The sequence below is a fragment of the Vulpes vulpes genome, chromosome 10, assembly GCF_048418805.1.
Source record: "Vulpes vulpes isolate BD-2025 chromosome 10, VulVul3, whole genome shotgun sequence".
In the NCBI taxonomy this organism is placed as follows: domain Eukaryota; kingdom Metazoa; phylum Chordata; class Mammalia; order Carnivora; family Canidae; genus Vulpes; species Vulpes vulpes.
Window position 1 is genome coordinate 93,420,042 of NC_132789.1, and position 20,478 is coordinate 93,440,519.

At 39.7% G+C, this 20,478-nt stretch overlaps 1 protein-coding gene across 9 annotated transcripts in view; it reads left to right on the top strand.

Annotated features, from left to right (window-relative positions):
- Positions 1–20,478, top strand: part of FNIP2 (folliculin interacting protein 2) — a 133,604-nt gene that overhangs the window by 21,659 nt on the left and 91,467 nt on the right. The window contains exon 1 of one of the 9 annotated variants that reach the window (XM_072724927.1): positions 19,863–20,469. The exons of 6 other annotated variants lie outside the window; for them this stretch is intronic. In XM_072724927.1, coding sequence (XP_072581028.1) covers positions 20,291–20,469 — 179 coding nt within the window. In that variant the 5' untranslated portion in view covers positions 19,863–20,290. Of the gene's footprint in view, positions 1–19,862; positions 20,470–20,478 lie in introns of those variants that run through there. 2 more of the 9 variants (XM_072724930.1, XM_072724928.1) reach the window with 2 other exon arrangements.

Consider the following 20,478-nt stretch of genomic DNA (forward strand, 5'->3'; position numbering starts at 1 on the left):
TTCCTATGGCCGTAATGTAGCAGTAGAAGCCACTTGACTTTCTCCCTTACTAGCTGTCTTTATAGTCAAGAATAAAAACAATGTAAAAGGAAAAGTTTATGTCAGAATAAATAGTTTCTGGCTGATAGTAACAGATTTTTTTCTACTCCAGGGGTAGTAGTCATCTGGCACAGTCATGGCAGTTCCCCTGCTGGTTGGGTGTTCCAGGTGAAAATAAGGTCTTTCTTAGGGGAAAGAACGGAAGAGAAAGGGCTTTGCTATGATGCCATGATCCTTTTTTAAAAAAACATTTTATTTATTTATTTATTTATTTATTTATTTATTTATTTATTTATTTATTTAGGGGAGAGGGGCAGAGACGCAGGGACGCAGGTAGAGGGAGAAGCAGGCTCCACGCAGGGAGCCCGACATGGGACTCAATCCCGGGATTCCAGGATCACGCCCTGGGCTGAAGGCAGGCGCTAAACTGCTGAGCCACCCAGGGATCCCCTGATTCTTTTGATTAAAAGCATTAAAAAATTGGAGTACTAGAAGAATGAGACTAACAATTAATTGCTGTAGACTTTATTGGATTTTCAATTTTTATTTATTTATTTATTTATTTATTTATTTATTTATTTATTTATGATAGTCACAGAGAGAGAGAGAGAGAGAGAGAGGCAGAGACACAGGCAGAGGGAGAAGCAGGCTCCATGCACCGGGAGCCCGACGTGGGATTCGATCCCGGGTCTCCAGGATCACGCCCTGGGCCAAAGGCAAGCGCCAAACCACTGCGCCACCCAGGGATCCCCAGACTTTATTGGATTTTCAAGGGACAGTAGTATAAAAAGCAAGGGTTAAACTCCAGACTGGACTTTCACAGCAGTATTGTTTGAAAAACAGGTTTCATTTCTTGAGCGTGTTCTTGCCTTCCTACATGTAATCTGCCCTAATAAATAATGATAATAAAATTTAGTGAGCCCAGACTAGTACAGGCACTGTTCTAAGTGCTTTCTATATATAGCCAATGTATATATGCTCATTACTTACAGTATATTATTTTTTTAAAATTAATTTTTATTGGTGTTCAATTTACCAACATACAGAAAAACACCCAGTGCTCATCCCGTCAAGTGTCCACCTCAGTGCCCGTCACCCATTCCCCTCCAACACCCGCCCTCCTCCCCTTCCACCACCCCTAGTTCGTTTCCCCGAGTTAGGAGTCTTTATGTTCTGTCTCCCTTCCTGATATTTCCCAACATTTCTTTTCCCTTCCTTTATATTCCCTTTCACTATTATTTATATTCCCCAAATGAATGAGAACATACACTGTTTGTCCTTCTCCGATTGACTTATTTCACTCAGCATAATACCCTCCAGTTGCATCCACGTTGAAGCAAATGGTGGGTATTTGTCGTTTCTAATTGCTGAGTAATATTCCATTGTATACATAAACCACATCTTCTTTATCCATTCATCTTTCGATGGACACCGAGGCTCCTTCCACAGTTTGGCTATTGTGGCCATTGCCTTACAGTATATTATATAGTCTTTTATTCTTTCCAAAGAAAGCAAAGCAGGATGCAAACGAGTGTATGTGTGTCAGGTTTGAACCCCCCTTCTGCGTACTAGCTGTGCAATTTGGGGCAAATTATTTTCCATCTCACTTTTTATATCTAAAAACAAATAAAATCCCAATTAGATGAGAGTAGTGAGAACAAAGTACTGTGCTAGGCTCATAGTAAGCAGCAGAGTTATGTTAGTAAGTAACCACTTGTTATACTGTCTTCTACTGGGTGTGACCTTTGATTTGATTGCTGTCCAGGGAAATTTGTGAAAAATTTCAGAGCATTTCTACTATGACTCCAACTGGGAAGTTAATTAGGCACATTTATCTGTGCTTTTGATGGTGTTACCATTGTCTACTAATATGAGATTAGTCTCTTATTATTAGGTTTGCCCAGACTTACCAGATCTTTCCTGATCTCCAGTCACCCCTTGTTGTTGGTTCTTTATTTCTTTGTAAAGTTAGAAAAAATTAGTGTGTTTCTTCACACCAGGAAGTAATGATGCCTCATTGAACCACTCTGTTTCCCAGAGCCAGGAGGGGACCATGATGTATTCATGGTGTCTCAACCACTTCAAATTACTCTTGGTAAAGGCGTTCTTCCCTCCAGCAACTGCTCCTTATCGTCTTACTTTTGATCAGTCTCCTGCCACCCTCCTCTACCCTAAAAGAGCAGGATTGGTGTGTGTGTGTGTGTGTGTGTGTGTGTGTGTGTGTGTGTGTTGACGTATGTGTCTATGTAAAATGGTAGGCTCTTACCACTTGGAAGACATTTTCCCATAGGTAAAATGTTAAAGATGTTATTGCTATGAAGAACAGTTTGTTTATTTATTTATTTGGATAATGGCTGTGTTATAGGTTAAGTTGGTTTTTGTAGGATAGCCAGGCATTCTGACCACTCTTTTATCATAGTGTTTCTGATTTGTATTCTGAACCCTAAGTTATGAATGAACTTGTAGATCTTATATAGTGAATCCTCATTCAAAAACATCTGTGGAATATCTTTGATATTTCAGATATAATGAATTGGTAGAATTACAGGAATGGATAAGACACATTCCTGCCCTGAGCAGTTCAGGTTCTGAAGGTTTGTTTCATACTGTTGTGTTGTAATGTATATAATAGGTCCTGATGGTAGATCGAAAGGTTGAGGCGGGGAGGCTTACAAAGGTGCTCAATAGATGGCTATTAAATGACTAAAGTTTCTAAGCTTGGTAGATTCCTTCATTTTTCAGTTCTTTTTTTCACTTAGCACATTCTTAGCTTTTATCTTTGCATATGGAGAGTTAAATACTAAATATGCATAAGTTATTCTCATATTTTTTTTGTTCTTGTTTTCTTTCCATTTTACCTGCAGATGATTTTCTTTCTTTCTTTTTTTTTTTTTGCAGATGATTTTCTAAAAATAAATACTAGGTTATCATGATCAGAGTTGGTTTACTAGTTTTCTGAAAGTCTAATTCTATGGAATGGTGTGAGCAGGGAGGGTGACAGGTGTGTGGAGGAGGGAGCAGCAATAAATGAGAAGGTGGACTTTTCTGATGAGAATTTGTGGTTTCTTCCTAAACACTCTCAGGCAGTATTATTTCCAGTCCCTTCTGTAACTTCATTCTATGTTTTATTGTTCACAAATACTCCAGGCTTTAGTTTTTTTTTTTTTTTAAGATTTTATTTATTTATTCATGAGAGACACAGAGAGAGGCAGAGACACAGGCAGAGGGAGAAGCAGGCTCCATGCAGGGAGCCCGATGTGGGGCTCGATCCCAGGTCTCCAGGATCATGCCCTGGGCCAAAGGTGGCACTAAAATGCTGAGCCACCTGGGCTGCCCTACTACAGGCTTTAGTTTTTATTTATTTATTTTTTTTCATTGAGAACTTTTAAGGAGTTTTCATGTTGGTATGTTTGTGATACTAGGAATTTTACCAGTCATAGCTGGCCACTGTTCAAATGCAGAAAATTCTGTTTTGGAATGTCATTGCTTAGAATGCCTGGGTGGCTCAGTGGTTGAGCATCTACCTTTGGCTCAGGGCATGAACCTGGAGTCCTGGAATCGAGTCCCACGTTGCACTCCCTGCATGGAGCTTTTTCTCCTTCTGCCTATATCTCTGCCTCTCTTTCTGTGTGTGTCTCTCGTGAATAAATAAATAAAATCATGAAAAAAAAAAAAAGGAATGTCATTGCCTTCCACAGGCTTACAGAGGGTAAAGCCTCCCAACTGTCATCATACACTATCACTAATGACTCTATGTGTTTCATTTCTCATGTGTTCTCTGCATTGTGTAGAATAAAAAATGAAGGTTACATAAATTGATAATTTTGAGTGCATTATTAGGGGCTGAAAGTAGTTAAGAGGTGGTGCTGGTGGTGGGGGCAACTGATACAGTAGTGTCCCTGAGCAGTGAGAGACAATGAGACTCAGAAATCAGGGTCTATCTAGTTTTGTTCTAGACTAGAGAAAGCAAGAGCAAAGATTTTCTCACAGGAATCAAAGGTGACATGTGGCGAAGTGATTTCTATATGCCAAGCACTGTGATAGTTTCTGGGAATAAATGGAGGACTGAGCTATGATCTGCTTTCAGGAAGGTTACAGTTTAGCAAGGAAATGGTCACAAAAGCCCTGTCAGATCCTATGTACATTCCATCTTCATTATTTGTGGATTCCAGGTTTGTGTGTTCTCCTACTCACTAAAAGTTGCCTATAACACCAAAGTCAATACTTAATGATGCTTTTATGGTCGTTCAGGGACATCACAGAGCAGTAAAACATTAGAGTCACTGATGTGCGCGTTCCCAGCGGAGGTCAGGCAGCACAGCCTTCTTATATCCGCTCTCATGGTGTTAACAAGTATTGTTGGTTTTTTTCAGTGTCTTTATTTAGTGTTGAGGTTGGAGATTTTTTTTTGTTTGGTTTTTGTTTTTGTTTTGCCTCTTTGTCCTTGTTGGTGATTTTGCTGTTTGAAATGACCCCAAACATAGGGCTGATGTGTTGTCTAGTTAAGGCAAGAAGGCTGTGATGTATTGTGTTTATAGAGCCCACATATATATATTAGGTGAGCTTCATTCAGGCATGAGTTATAGTGCCGTTTACTCTGATTCCACCATTAGTGAAATAAAGAAACACACATAAAACAATATTAAGTAGTAATCAATTGATGAAAACATTGTGGCCACAAGGCTTGTAGGAACCCAACCTTGTATTTCCTCTAAAAGCAATGGTTCATTATTCACTAATTTAGTTGTTGCAGAGACTTTATAGAACATAAATACTACGAATAACGAGAATCGATTGTACAATGGCAGTACTGTGTAACATTCATCAGCTTTAGAGTGGAAAAGATAAATGAACAACTGATTCTGAATTTTGGGGGCTGTTCCAGCTGAAGGATGATGAGATGGGGAATCAAAGTGATGGTTTTTAGGGTTTGCAGGGTAAGAAGTAAACCAGAATGGGCTTGATATTGGAAGAAGCTGGAAGATTATGTAAAGTCAGAGGTCAGGCTTGGAGGGAATATGATAGCTGTAAGAATAGGAGGTTATAGTCAAAGTCATATTGGAAAATAGGTAGGGGTAGAAGTCAAGGCTGCTTTTAAAGAAGGCAGAGAACAGCACATTTGTTGGTGGATCAGCATTCACGGGAAGGAATGTTGAGTTCCCAAGGGATGATACAGTGATCAAAGAGTGCAGAGAGCTAACAAAGATAACTTCAGTGTCCAAGGGGTGTAACCGTGTGCATGTTTCCAGAGATTCCAAGAGCCCTGAGACATGACCCAGGAATCTTAAAAGTCCAGGTGTAAAAGCCGGTATAAAGAGGCCTATGCAGAGTATCAAATGAGTGGCAAGGTTCTTTCCTACATAGAGTGCAATACACTTCTTTGGTTTACAGTCCCCACCTTCTTTGTACCATGGGAAGGACACAAGGAAGAATCAAGACTTGTTTGTTGATTTAGATTTAGAAGAGAAATGGAGTTGAATGGTCAAGATTTGCTCCAAAGTATTTGTCACGCGATCGTTTTTCTTCTGTAGAGGAGGTAGGTTTATGTTACACTTCCAGAGTTTTCTTTATTATTTCTTGGTGCCCCAAATTCTTCAATTTTCATTTCCCTTGTCATGTGATTTTCATTATTACAGCATTTGAGATTGGCGAATGCGCGTACTCACTGCTTGGTGAATAGAGGTAATGATTCCTCTCAGTTCTGTTTGCGTGGGGGTTGGGAGTGAGCCAGCTTCCTCTTGAATGTCTGTAAGGTTTCGCTGACAACTGTGGACACTCTGACTCTAACACTTGTCTTCCAAATTTTCCCACTGGCCACTGGGTTAGGTTTGTCTTTTTTCTCATTGGTCGATTTGATGGAATTTGGAAATATAGGATAGGCAAATTGTACATGTATACCACCGCCGTAGTTCTTCTCAAGAGTTTTCCAGAGCTGTGCTGCTCATATGGGTAGCCACCTGTGGCTAGTGGACACTTGAAATGTGGCTAGTCTGAATTGAGATGTTCTCGAAGTATAAAATTCACACTGGATTTCAAAGACTTGTGTGAAAAAAGAATGGAAAATAACTCATTAATTTTTATATTGATTGCATGTTGAGATAAGATTGTGTATATGTTGGCTAAATAAAATAGTTAAAACTCACTTCATCTGTTTCTTTTTGCTCTTTTAAAATGTGGGTACTAGAGGGATCCCTGGCTGGCTCAATTGGTAGAGCATGTGACCATTGATCTCAGGGTTGTGAGTTTGAGCCCCACGTTGGATGTAGAGATTACTTAAAAAAAAAAAACTTAAAAAATTTGGGCATTAGAAGATTTTAAATAATATATGGGGCTTGAGATATATTTCTGATCAACAGTGTTTCATTGTGCCCTTTGAATTTTCAGGGAATAATTTGAAAAGGACTATTAGGTAGTACTTCTGAAGACCAAATTTTGGGAGCCAGTTGTATTTGTGATGCCAATGAAGTTGCTGATGTAACTGAATGTAGCTCCTGTCAGCAAAGGAGTATGTCATGAATACTAGAAATTCTCCCTGCTAAGAAACCCTCCCCCTTAAGACCCTTTTTCTTTTTCTTTGGAACCTCTTCTATAATAAAGTCAGTGTTTGCAACAGTTCTATTGGATGGAATATAACTGAATCCCTTTAAGAACTGATAGCGGGGTTGCCGTCAGATTGCGTTTTGGACTAATTAAATACAGTCAGATTTTTAATTGTATAACTATTTTTCAAAGGAACATTTGAATCTATGTCACCTTGAGCTGTAGTATAAGAGTTTTGTTTTCCCTGGGAGAGTGACTATTTCCATAATTTAGGTGAACAGCTATTTTTGAGGCAGCCTTAGTAAATATGACAGAAAAGAGGTTTGTTCTAACTTAAGTACCATTTCTTAGGTGCCTTCTCTCTGCTCAGTGTTAACTGAGCTAAATAAGTGAAACACGAAAGAAAGTAAAATGTAGTGTGCAGTCCTCAAGAAGTTCATCATTAGGTGTTAGAAGTTCCTAACAGACATTCTAGCATTCTGTATGTGATGAGATGAAGAGAGATTTATACTTCACAATGGTGACAGAGCATTAAAATCTGGAGATTATTTATTACAAAAATGCAGATTCATGACTACTTTGGGTAAACACCACTTCCACATGTGTTCTTTTATGGGAATTGTGTACAGCCTGCATCTGTTCTTTTTTACACCATGACCATGGCAGAGTATAAGGGACAGAGACTCATTCTAAGGTGTAGCCAATGGGAAAAGTTGAACCATGTTAAACAATGGTTGTTGAGAGATTCTGTGCTTTAAGAAACAAATAGAGAATTCCAGAAGCATTGTGTATAGGGTCCAATTATCTTTTCCCATTATAGATGTTGAAACGTCTTCAGAAAAGGATCATTGTGGGAAATTTTTATGGGGTAGATGGCCCTTGGTTTTGGGTCCTGAAAAAATTTTGAGGATTTGACTTGGAGAATTAGGTAAAAGGTATTTTAGGAGGGGAACTAGGATGGTTGAAAGTACACAAGAGGTGGAAAAAGAATTTATCAGTGGAAGAAAGAATGCCTATGTTATTTTGAAAGCTAATTATTTTGTAGATATAATTTTCTAGCTGTTAAATTAATTTGTTCTAGAGTGGATTACTCCCAAAGGACTTTGCAGTGAGTCTATTTTAGAGAGCTTAATTGCCTGGAACTTCCAGAGAATTGGCCATGTTTTGGGGTGGGGGTGGGGTGGAGAGGTGACTTAACTTTCTTGGATAAAATTATTATTTGCCAGATGTCATTGTGGCCAAAGTTATTTATCTTGGCTTCATGTTGTATAAATACAATGCAGTCATCTATGAGTGTAGCAACTCAAATAGGACAGTGAGTACTTTTAGACACGTGCATACCAAAAAAACACATCACATTTGTTTAGAGCTGTACAGTTGTTCAGAGGGACTTTCACATACTCACATTTAAAGTTTTTAACATACTTCTAAGATAGGTGGAGTAAGTATCACCATCACTCATTTATTTCCAGCAGGGGAAACTGAGGTTCAGAGAGGCTGAGTATCTTTCCTCAGAATCATGTGGCTAGTGAATGATGGTCAGAACTAGATATAGTTCTTTCCTTCTAGTCCAGGGTTCTCTTTGCTAGTATGACATCCTCTCAGCAGAGACACTGCTGATGGTGACTGCTCATCTTGTTGCTGGCATCTCCTGAGTTCCTAGTACTCAGCCTTGTCATGAGGAACTGACTCAGAGAAATGAGAGTCTGCTGATTCAGAGCTGAATATCTTTTCCCAGCCTCTCATTTCTCAGCTTTCTCTTCTCATAAACTGATTTCTATCCACTTCCAAGCAACTATTTTTATTTATTTTTATTTTTTTTTAGTATTTGTAGCTACTAGGATGGTAGCAGTGGAAGTTGTGACGTAGGCTCTGTCTCTATAGACAGGTCAACAGGGAGGCACAAGTACTACATGCTCCAGATAAAACCTCTTCCCTTTCTCCAGCTTTCATATCCCCAGTGGTGAGTGAAGAGAGGGGCAAGACCCTCTCCTGCTCTTCCTAGGCCCACAACACTGCAGCCTAATTACACCATCGCCACATCTGCCTTGAGACTGTTAGCACACTAATACCATTTTTCTCTGTATCATCAGCATCCTGAACAGAGCCTGACACGTCAAATATTTGAAAGGATAAATAAATGGAGTCCTAAGTCTTTAGATAGTATATATTGAAGGCAAGTTAATAAATTATTCTGCAAACCAATGAGCTGTCTTTATAAATTGTAGAAGAGTATCCTATGCTTTTGATTTTCTTTAATCCTATTTGATGTTTTATGTAATTACAGCACAGATTGATGAATAACTTGTAAAATTCCAGAATTATCCCAATGGCTGTAATAATTGTTACAATAATAATAGTTACTGTTTGTGTAATACCATTTACAGTAATTTGATTGAATTAATTTGTTCCTCTGTAAGATAGTTGTATCCTCACGTTATAAATGTCAAAAAAATTACAAATGGTTAAAAATGTTTTTTTTTTTTAATGCTGTAAATATAAGAGAGAGGGAGAGAAAGTCCTTTTTACAATGAAACTCTTCTCCAGGAAGACTCAGAGACCTGTCTAGTGTGGGACATAGGGTAGCTTACCTGAATGGAACAAGGCTCATAAGAAGGTACAGAACTGGGGCGCCTCTCTGGCCTAGTTGGTAGAGCATGCAACTCTTGATCCCTGGGTCATGAGTTTGGGCCCCATGTTGGGGGTAGATATTACTTACAAATTAAAATACAATCTTAAAAAAAAAAAATGAAGGTGCAGAAAAATGAGAAGGGTTATTGCAAAGGGTCTTAATGCTCAGCCAGGGTTCCTGAATCTTTAGTTGTGGCTTGGGCATGTGGGCTGTGTCTCAGTACTGACAGCATTTTAGGACTTGGAGTTAGAGTAATCCAGGCTGATTCTGTTCCAGATCATCAGAAAAATTTCATTATGCTATAGCTTACCTCAACGGAAGGGATGGAGATAGCTGAGAGTTCTCTACTAGGTATTTTTTTCTGGTATGCTTCTCATGAATTATACAATTTGGTAACAATAGTGACAATTTTGTTGGGGAAAGTGGGTACACTAAAAACTGGCAATAGCATAGAGTCATTTTTGGTCAAATAGGTAGAGTGAGGGATCCCTGGGTGGTTCAGTGGTTTAGCGCCTATCTTTTGCCCAGCGCATGATCCCAGAGAGCCGGGGTTGAGTCCCACATCCGGCTCCCTGCATGGAGCCTGCTTCTCCCTCTGCCTCTGTCTCTGCCTTTCTCTCTCTCTGTCTCTCATGAATAAATAAATAAAATCTTAAAAAAAAAAAAAATTGAGTGAGTGAGCTACTGTGTTGAATTGGAATTTCTGAATAGCTCTTTAAGGCAACTTTTTTATAAAAAATTGAATTCATGTTTAAGAATTATGGATACCATGCCCCCCCCCCCCCCTTTCTCTTGCCAGGCAGCAGCAGAGGTGGTACAGAGACTGGGGCAGTGAGGACAGCAGTCTCATGAGTGATTTTCAGAAAATAAAACAGGACCCCAGGGGCAGGCAGTGGTGCCCTCTCCAATGACACACCAAATTTCAAGACATTATATATAAGCTATCTCATAGCTTATTTATAAGCTTATTTATACACATCCTTCCTTCTGAAACTTCAAAAACAGCTTAACTGTCTAAAATAATGATAAAATAAGTGTGTGTGTGTGGGGGGAGATCAGCTAGTGCCGTAAGCACCTTATGAGGCCAGAATGCCCAGGCAGCCCTACACCATCTTGCCTCTTCAGCCCATTATTAGCTTAGACACATTGCGCTACAGCACCCACTGCCACCACCACTGCTACTGCCCCTTCTGCAGTCTGAATGGCTGGCCAGGCCATCCAAGTGTCCTGGGACTCCCAGTCCGCGGCCCCACCCACCCTCAATTGTGGTCAGACTCCTTTTCTTTGTAACTGGGTGCCCTGCTCACATGCTTTGCAGAGAATCAGAGGCCAGTGAATGATTTCAGAGATGAAATCCAGCTCCAGCTCAGTAGCTCAGTTTCCAACTTCTTAATCAGATTTGGACTGCTGATACTTATGCTAAGGTCCAAATGCTAGTGACAACCCAGCTGGACATCAGTTAAACTTTAAAAGTTGTGTAATGTTTTGTTGCTAATATGTTTCAAACTTTAGGAGATCTTAAAAGACATTGTGTGGTTATTAATTTCAGTGAAACGTGGGGATGAGTAAAAATCATGCATAGGGAAAAGGATTGTAGATTGAGGTCTGATAGTGACCCTTAAAAAGAACTGATGAAAGTTTTTAAGTTTTTACCTAAATTGCTGGTTATCTGGCTGATTCCAGAAAGGGTGAATCGTTTTACTGAGACAAAAAGACAAGCAGTGCCCCTTCTTGTGGGTGGGGAGTTAACGCAGCAGAGCCTTCTAGCCTTGAATTAGCAGGCCTGGCCACCTCTTTGTCATATTAAAGTTTAGATGTGAAATCGGTACAACCACAGTTTAATTGTAACTCTCATCCTCAGATCCACGGTTTCATTTATTAAGTTGAGAATCTCCTGGAGTCTCATCTTTCTTTTCCTTATCTATGTGGTAAGCATGCTAGTACTTGGTTAGATAGCCTTTGAATAGCACTTAAAAAAAAAAGTGTAACGTTGTGTAGCTTAAAAATCCTGTCATTGTTATGTATATTGTATTGCTACTAGGTTATAAAACTAAATCTCCAAATAAAAGGAAATTGGGGAGTTTTGTTTTTAGTCAGACACTGTAAAAGAGTATATAGCTGCAGCTATATACTTTTTGCTGGCTTATATAAATCTTAATGATAGCAATTATGTTGAAGGACAAATAGTGTGAGTAGAATTGCACTCTTGCAGGGTGAATGCTTTGCTTTTCCTTTCAGTTGTCTGAAATTGTTTTGACTCTGACAATTTCCTTACAATAAAGCCTGCAGAATTGTTATAGAATAAAGAAATCAAGTGTTCATTACTGATTTGGCAGCAAGAATTTAAAAAAGTAGCTCTTACCATTGTTTGTAAATAATACATATCCTAAAATTGGAAAGTAGAGAAAAATAAAAGGAAAGGCATTCTTAGTCTCGCCATTCAGACATTCTGATTTTTCTTCCTTGTTATTTTTTCTAGGTTTGGTTTTTTAAAAGCACAGTTATCAAAAGTACATGTACAATTTTATATCCTGTTTTTTTAATCTAAGTTTGTAACATAATTTTTCTGTGTTTCAAAGATTCCTTGAAAACATGCCATTCATTCATTCATTCATTCATTCATTCATTCATTCTGTCAGTTGCTTTTCTGTGCTGGGTAACATATGCTTTGTTTTTCAAAGTATGGGTATATAGGAGTAGAAAATAATCTGGGTTATAATTATGAGTACTACAAGGTCATCCTGAATTTTCATGTACCTTTTATCTAAATCTGAAAGCTAAATTGTCTCCAGGTAGTTCTTCACTTTAAGTCAAAGGAGTAATACTGGTTGACTTTGTTGTACATTTGAGCTAACTTTGTATGGATCAAAAAATCACTCTGCTTAGGAGTGTGTCCCTCAGTTGAAGTACTGAACTGGACAGGGTCAGAGAGGAGGGCAAAGTAGGCATCCTGTGGGATGGCTGGTGTGCTTGGCTCCTGTACAGGGCTTGTTTACCAGAGAGCAGGGCAGGGTTCATGGCAAGGTGTCTGACAAGAGACTTAGTCACCCACAGTGCACATGACTGGGACCTTGTCCTCACAGAGGACTGCATTAGTAAGAATCCAAACATTGTAAGTGGTGTGGGTTTTGAGATGTAAGAGAAAGAATTTGAGTTAATTTGTCAGTCAATGATATTTATTCAACTGCCTCCTCTCAAATCTCTTCCTAAATCAGTCCTCACATGGTCAGGTGCCGTTATGCACCTCCTGCCAGAATAGTGTGAGAATGAGTGGTGTGGCTCACTTGTGAGCCGGGATGCCTGGATTTACATCCTGGCTCTGCCTCTAACAAGCTACATACTTTGGGCCAGTTCCTTGACCTTCCTGTGCTCCATTCTCTTTCTGTGTTAAAAGAAGAGATTAGAGCTACCAACTTCTGTGATCAAATGAAACATTGTTAGAACAATGCCTGGCATGTAGAATAAGCACTTTATAAATCTGGCTAGGTTATTATCTACCTGGCGTGACTGAGTTTGTACATTTTGCCAAATATCCTGATTGCTGAGCTTGTCAGTGAAGTTTAGAGTGCATTATGGCAGGTGTATTATTTTCTGATTGCATACCTAAATAGTATTGTATAGATGGGCTGCTGCTTAGGTTTTGGGAGCTGTTCATGATCACATATCTGAAAACAACCAAATATTAACAGACTTGATGTTAATCCTGGATCTGTTTATCTGTTTCCAAAGCCCATTCCTCCAAAGCATACTGCTTCAGGAAAACTATCTTATCCCCTTGCCTTAATCCATTTGTGCTAGCCTAGCATGAGTGCCTTTTATTGAAAAAAATAATTTGGGGGTGCCTGGGTGGCTGAGTCAGTTAAGCATCTGCCTTTAGCTCAGGTCATGATCTCCGGGTCCTGGGATCAGCACCATTTCTGCTTCCCTGCTCAGCAGGTAGTCTGCTTCTTCCTTTCCTCTGCTCCTTCCTCCCACTTGTGTGTCCACATGTTCTCTCTCTCTCTCAAAAAAAAATTTTTTTTTTAAATCTCTCAAGTAAATTAAAAAAATCAAATTGAACTTTAATATACAGATGAAAAAATATACATATTCTGCTTGCTACGTATTCACAGCACCAGCACTCAGATAAGAAACAATACTTTTTTAAAAAGATTTTATTTATTTATTCATGAGATACACAGAGAGAGGGAGAGAGAGGCAGAGACACAGGCAGAGGGAGAAGCAGGCTCCATGTGGGGAGCCCGATGCAGGACTCTATCCCAGGACTCCGGGACCATGTCCTGGTCCGAAGGCAGGCGCCAAACCACTGAACCACCCAGGGATTCCCGAAACAATTTTTTTTAAAAGAGAGACACAGAGAGGCAGAGGGAGAAGCAGGCTCCATATGGGGAGCCTGATGTGTGGGACTCAATCCCAGGACCTTGAGATCACCACCAAAGGCAGATAGATGCTCAACCAACTACCTAGGTGCCCAAGAAACAATAATTTGTCAGCATCTCATAACCTTTTTTGTCTGCTTCTTGGGATCATGCTTTGAAAACTACTGGTAAAAAGGCTTGTGATCAGTTGTTCGTGGATGTGGAAAAGGTTTTATGGAAGAGAGTGAGTTATTCTGATAAAAGGAGGGTCAGTTGTAGTAGCTGTGGATCAGGAGGTCCCCCCATTTATTGTTCTCTTTTTCTCATTAAGGTAATGTGAATAGGCAGAGAAAGATTTTTTTTTTAAGATTTTATTTATTTATTTTGGAGATCGAGAGCAAGAGAGCACGTGTGCAGGTGGGGGTGGGGTGGGGAGAAAAACAAGCAGACTCTGCGCTGAGCACAGAGTCTGACGTAAGGCTCCATCCCACGACCCTAAGATCGTGACCTGAGCAGAAATCAAGAGTTAGATACTTAACTGAATGAGCCACCCAGGCATCCAGAGGAAGATTCTTCATAGAAAGTTACATTAGATAGGAATAATTAGGCTGGACTTTTTGGAAACTATGTTATGTTAGGCCTTCATTTTTTCTCTGTTTAAACCCATCTCTTTCAGTTGTGACTTTTAAGTTAATTTTTCATTACATACAGTGATCATTATTTTTATCACCCGAAGAGTGTGAAGTCAAGGGGATGCAGAAATGCATGAATGCTTACCTTGAAACCTTCCTAACTTTAATTATCCCATCTCTAAATTAGGCATGGGAATGGATTTTTCCACAGATACTAAATCTTGGATTTCAGTGGGTCCCCAGAACACCGCATTGGAAGGAGTTGCAGAGGAGTCTGTGTACAACAGGAAATAGTGTTCTGGTTGATTAGAGATTTTGGCCAATGGCAAAAAATGGGGTTGGACTAGTATTTTCAGTAACAAGTATTTGCTGTGTGATCCGGATGATACTTACACCATTTCTGGACTCATAAATGTAGCATTCTTTTCTAGGACCACTTAGTACCAGCTATGAGATTGGAAACAATACACATAAAGGTTAAAAAGTTGAACCAGGGACACCTGGCTGACTCTGTCAGTTAGAGCACATGACTTTTTTTTTTTTTTTAAGATTTTATTTTATTTATGAGAGATACAGGGAAAGAGGCAGAGACATAAGCAGAGGGAGAAGCAGGCTCCCTCGTGGTGGAGCCCCATGTGGGACTTGATCCCAGGACCCTGGGATCATGACCTGAGCCAGACAGATGCTCAGCCACTGAGCCACCCAGGCATCCCTCGTGACTCTTGATCTCAGGGTTGTACATCTGAACCCCATGTTGGGGGTGGGGTGGGGAAGGGTTTACTTAAAAAAAAAAAAGTTGAACCAGTAGTCTTCCTTCCTTACATCTGTCATGTGACTTCACCATACTTCCACACTTCCCTAATCTTCCCCTCTAACATCTGCTATAGTTCATGTGTATTGTGAAAGTATCTCTGGTGACAGCAGCAGTTCAAGTCAATGTATTGAATTGGAGGTAGAATGCGGGAATTCAGGCAGTGACTTCCGATACTTTCTTAAATGTGTGAAGGAAATAGAGAACTTTTACCATGAGTAGCATTACAAAGGATGATGATAAATTTTGTATGTATGTTGTGTAGTATTTAAATATCAGGATGTCCAGCGTGATAATGAGTCATATAGTATGGGTACCTAGATGAGTATGATTCCATTTCAGGAAACAGAAGATTGAGAGAAAAGAAAGATCAAATTGAGGTATAGAATAGAATTTGGGACACCAAAGATCTAAAGGTATCTTTCTCTTAGCTACTGTATGAGCTACTCTGATTGTTGTTGAAAAATGACCTCTGTGCTTTGGAGCCAAAATACAACATGAAGACAGAGTTTGGAATAAAGAGGAACAATAGTTTTATTGCTTTGCTGGGCAAACGAGGCTGCAGGAGGCTATGGCCTTCAAAAACTGCAAGCCCTCCCCGAGGAAGGGGTAAGGGGGTTTTATAGGGAAATAGAGGATCTAGCTGGTTTGGGCAGGGACTATGTCTCTGCTACTAGTCTTCTCGATCATGTCTTTAGAGTGGTTCTGGGTTCCTGAAACAAAAGCCTCAAAGAAGGGAGGAGGGGAGGTTTGCAGAAGAGAAGGAAAAGGTGACTTTAAAAACTGAGCTTTGCTGAAGCATTAGTGCAGCCATTTTGATTTTTGTTCAACTTTATGCTTTAAAGTGGTTTCAGAACTTCTCAGAAGAACGGTTATGTTGATATAACTATTACTTGTTTTTTCCATTTACTGAAGAAGTTTTAAAACTCCCATTTAAACATAAAAGGAAATCTGGAGTCATACAGAGGCATCTAAGTACAGTGGTTGTGGTTTTGATATACATCTCTATTACATTTTATCAGATTTTTGAGCTGTGGAATTAAAGGTTATTAAGGGGAGGGACAGAGGAAATGGCTCTTTCACTTTTTAAAAGCTTTTTTTTTTTTTTAAGATTTTATTTATTTATTCACAAGAGACAGAGAGAGAGGCAGAGACATAGGCAGAGGGAGAAGCAGTCTCCTTGCAGGCAGCCCAATGTGGGACTTGATCCCGGGACTCCAGGGTCACTCCCTGAGCTAAAGGCAGACACTTAACCACTGAGCCACCCAGGCATCCCCACTTTTTAAAAGTTTTAAATTTCTTTCTGTTACGATACTGCATGAGTCGCATTGATTGGAGTGAACACAAAATGTTAAAGCTTCTAAAGGAACTTTTGCCATCATAAATGAGAGAAAGATGGTGTGTGTGTGTGTGTGTGTGTGTGTGTGTGTGTGTGTTTAAGCACAATCACCCTCTTGGTCAGAAAATATGCATTAGACTGTTAAAGGAGAACACTGCTTGTTGTAGATAGATTCATATCATTGGTTTAATACCACTGAATGTTTACATTGAAACTATCAAAAAGGGGATCCCTGGGTGGTGCAGCGGTTTAGCGCCCGCCTTTGGCCCAGGGCGCAATCCTGGAGACCCAGGATCGAATCCCACGTCGGGCTCCCAGTGCATGGAGCCTGCTTCTCCCTCTGCCTGTGTCTCTGCCTCTCTCTCTCTCTCTGTGACTATCATAAATAAATAAAAATTAAAAAAAAAAGAAACTTACATCTACCGAGTGTAAGACCTGTGTGAGGTACAAAGATGAATGTCAAACCCAGTTTTTATACTCAGAATTTATGATCTAGTTAGGATCATAAGGTACATACACTATGTTGCAAAGCAGTTATGTGTTAAATGTTAAAAGTGTGGTTTAAAAAAATTATAGAGGGGGATGCCTGGGTGGCTCAGTTGTTAAGCACGCGACTCTTGATTTCAGCACAGGTCATGATCTCAGGGTCCTGGGATTGAGCCCCTGCATCAGGCTCCATGCTCAATGGGGAGTCTACTTGAGGGTTCTCTCTCTCTTCTCCCTCTGTCCCTCACCCCCACCTGCTACTCACATGTACTCTCTCTTTTTCTAAAATAAATCTTTAAACAAAAATTACAGAAGAATTCAAGGGAGAAAAAGATCTTCTAGCCTAGGAAGTGATCATGGGGAAAATGAAATTTTTACCAAGGAAGTGTTTCTCAAATGTGTAGTTCCCAGACAAGCAGCAACAGCATCCTCAGAACTTGTTAGAAATGTACATTCTCAGACTCCACCTCAGAACTGCTGAATCAGAAACCCTGGGGGCAGGCTCAGCAATCTGTGTTTATAAGCATACTGAGTTTGAGCATCACTTAGCCTAGGTGGATAAAAGGTATGCTGACTCAATTTAGGGAGAAACAGTGACTGGTGTGCAGTGTTTAAAGATGGCTGGCTGAATGAAAGAAACATACAGAAGGTGTTTAGCTTCTGTTTAAGGGAATTCCTTCCCAATGCAGTTTGATCCTTATTTCATCCAATTATCCTTTGTAACTGTGTTGTCATTTCATCTGTTATTATTCTGATCATTTAAAATGTTTGCTTCATTTTTTATGTTTAATAGTTAGCCATGAAGCTGTTCAATCATCCTGATATATTTTCTAAAGGCTTCAAATACTGCTATAAATGCAAATGTTATGATAGTATAGGTTAAATAATTATTTAGAATACATATTTAAAAAGAGAGTGTCATGGGTGTCGAGGTGGCTTAGTCCATTAAGTGTCCAACTCCTTGATTTAGGCTCAAGTCATGATTTCAGGGTTGTAAGATGAAGCTCTGCGCCTGGCTCCACACTGGGCATGGAGCCTGCTTAAGATCCTCTCTCTCTCACTCTCTCTGCGCCTCCACCCCTGTCTCAAGTTAGGGGAAAAAAAGAGGATTTCATGTCCTTTCATTAGATTCCAGATAAATAACTGTTAGTATTACATTTTTAAAACTACGTTCTTTTTTTACATATAAAAAATGGGGTATGTTCCCCCAGCACTTGTACATAGTTTATAAAATTCAGTTATTTTGGCATTTTTAGGTGCCAGACATCAACAGTGAACATGTTAAAAAATAAAATTCAGCTGAGTAAATTTGAAGATCTAATTGGCTTTATTAAATGACTCATGAATCAAGCAATATCCCACCTAGCAAACAGAGGGATGTTCCAAGGAGTTGTTCAAAATGGAAGGTTTTTATAGGAAGAACGGGGGAGAAAGAAAGGTATAAGCAAAAGAAAACAAAAGAAGGTCAGGGGTCTTACTATACAGATTACCTTAGCTTCCTTTGTAGGGGTTGGTGGAGGGGACCCGTGTGCTAGATTTCCTCATTGGTGATTATTTGAAAATTCCTGATTTGACAGGTTAAAACAGAACGCTAGGGGAGGTTAAAACTGCAGTGAAGTTAGTTATTAAGCTCCGGTTTGATGACTTGGTGTGACTGGAGTAACACCATTTGGGGCCTGCAGTTTTCTTTCTGACAAACTATACTTTCGTTTCTCCTGTGATTTTAGAGGAGGTAAAAGTGTGGGTGAATTGGAGACACTGATTTGGAGCCTCACTTGGGCCACTTAGGAAGTGAGTGTGATAATGGCGAAAGGAGGCTTTCCTTTCAGGCTTTGCTCATCCAGCTGCCCTGTGCCTAAAGTGGAAGAGTTATAGTGCTTGCATAAGTGAGCTTCTGAGTCTCTGTTTAAAAAGAGAAAGTGATGTTAAAGACAGTTCAGGAGAAAAAGAAGAACCCATGATCACATGGTGGCCACATAGTTAAGCTTTAAGGTCAAAATGTGTTCCCCTTTCTGGAAAAATGAATTCATTTTCTCCTAATCTGGTTTTATCTTGGCACTATCAGTTTATCACGTGCACAGAGAAATCTAGTCATTGTTGTAGGTGTGTTGCAATCTTTATTTCTCAAGGGAGGATGTATTTAAGATCTTTTTTGGGTTTGTTATAAAGGAACTTTAGGGTCACACAGATAATGATGTCTTAATGTAATTGAAGCCTCTGCCCCAATATCATTATATTTTTCTCACACTTGTGGGGTAAAATAATTGGCTGCCATTATAAAGACACATTTAAAACCTCTTGATGCTAGAGACCCAACCAAAGGTTCATCAGATTTTAAGGATCTATTAATATTTTCTTCAGCCAAATTCAAGGATGAGGAAAAAAAAAAAAGAGTTAAGACAATCCCTTATAGTTTTCAAGATCTGACCTGTATTTTAAGGACCTATGCTTTTTATTTCTTCTTACTTTTTCCATGAACTCATGATATGGAAAAATCGTATTGATCCTATAGCATTATTTCATTTTACAGATGAAGTATGTTAATGTCAGAATTCAAAAGTGAACTTCTGTCCTTACATTCTGGTGGTTCAGGGTTTTCTTGGCCTGAATATACCCAGGAATCGGGAATTTAGTGTAAGAGTTATGTCAGAGGGTTTATGGCTTCTCATTTATTATTATTTTTCTTATGTATGTGTATATATAATTTTTCTTAAATATATAAGTGTGTCTATTTGGTATTAAAGCAACGATGTGTCCCTACTCTCCCTCCCCAACTCCTGTGTATTAAGCCCTACCTTTGTTGTGTGTAACTATCTCCCTCACTTGCTATGGGTAGGGTTTTGCAAGGTTGCAGAGTAAGACCAGTCAGCTGACACTTGCTCACATGAGAGCCATTAAAGAGGGTGGTGTGGCCAATGTCAGAACAACCTTGCAGCTGAAGGCAAGTCACTGCATTTGCCCAGAGCCATATGAATAGGTCTTGTGACCAATTAATTGACTACTACATAATCTCCAACAGGGGAGCACAGATGGAATGAGTCAGACCAAGCTGCTCAACCTGTGGAGTGTTTTGTCTTTTGCAGACCGGAGTACAAGCTTAGGAACAAAAGTAGGAAGTGGGATTTGGATGTGTCTGTTTATAATGGTCCTGCTGAGAGCATATTTTATAACTGGATGGATACATCTGACTTCCTAATACTTTGGCAGGCTTAATTTACATAACACATGAATGTTCCTTTCCCTCTCTCTGTCTCTATTTTTAATTTTGAAAGAGGAAACTAGTAGCTACTGCCAAGTAGCTCGCCTCACCTACTGTATAGGGAGTACCGTGATTATTTAGGATGGCTGGTCAGTTTGGAATATCCCTCAGACAACAAAGAATCTTCAGCATTTGTGTCCCGAGTCCATGTTGGTAGTCAGGATAAACCCGAAGAAAGTTCAACCACCTAGGAGATGTGTGGCGGCACAGCGAAGACTGCAAATCAGCCAGGGGGCTGGCAGGAGTCAGCCAGATGTGTGTGTCATGCCAGTTCTGGTGCTGGGAGGACTATCAAGACACCTTTATGCACAAAGACTCGAAAACGTGCCAGGGTAGGAAGGGGTACTACTGATCGCTTGGAACTCAGCCACAGGTTTGAAAC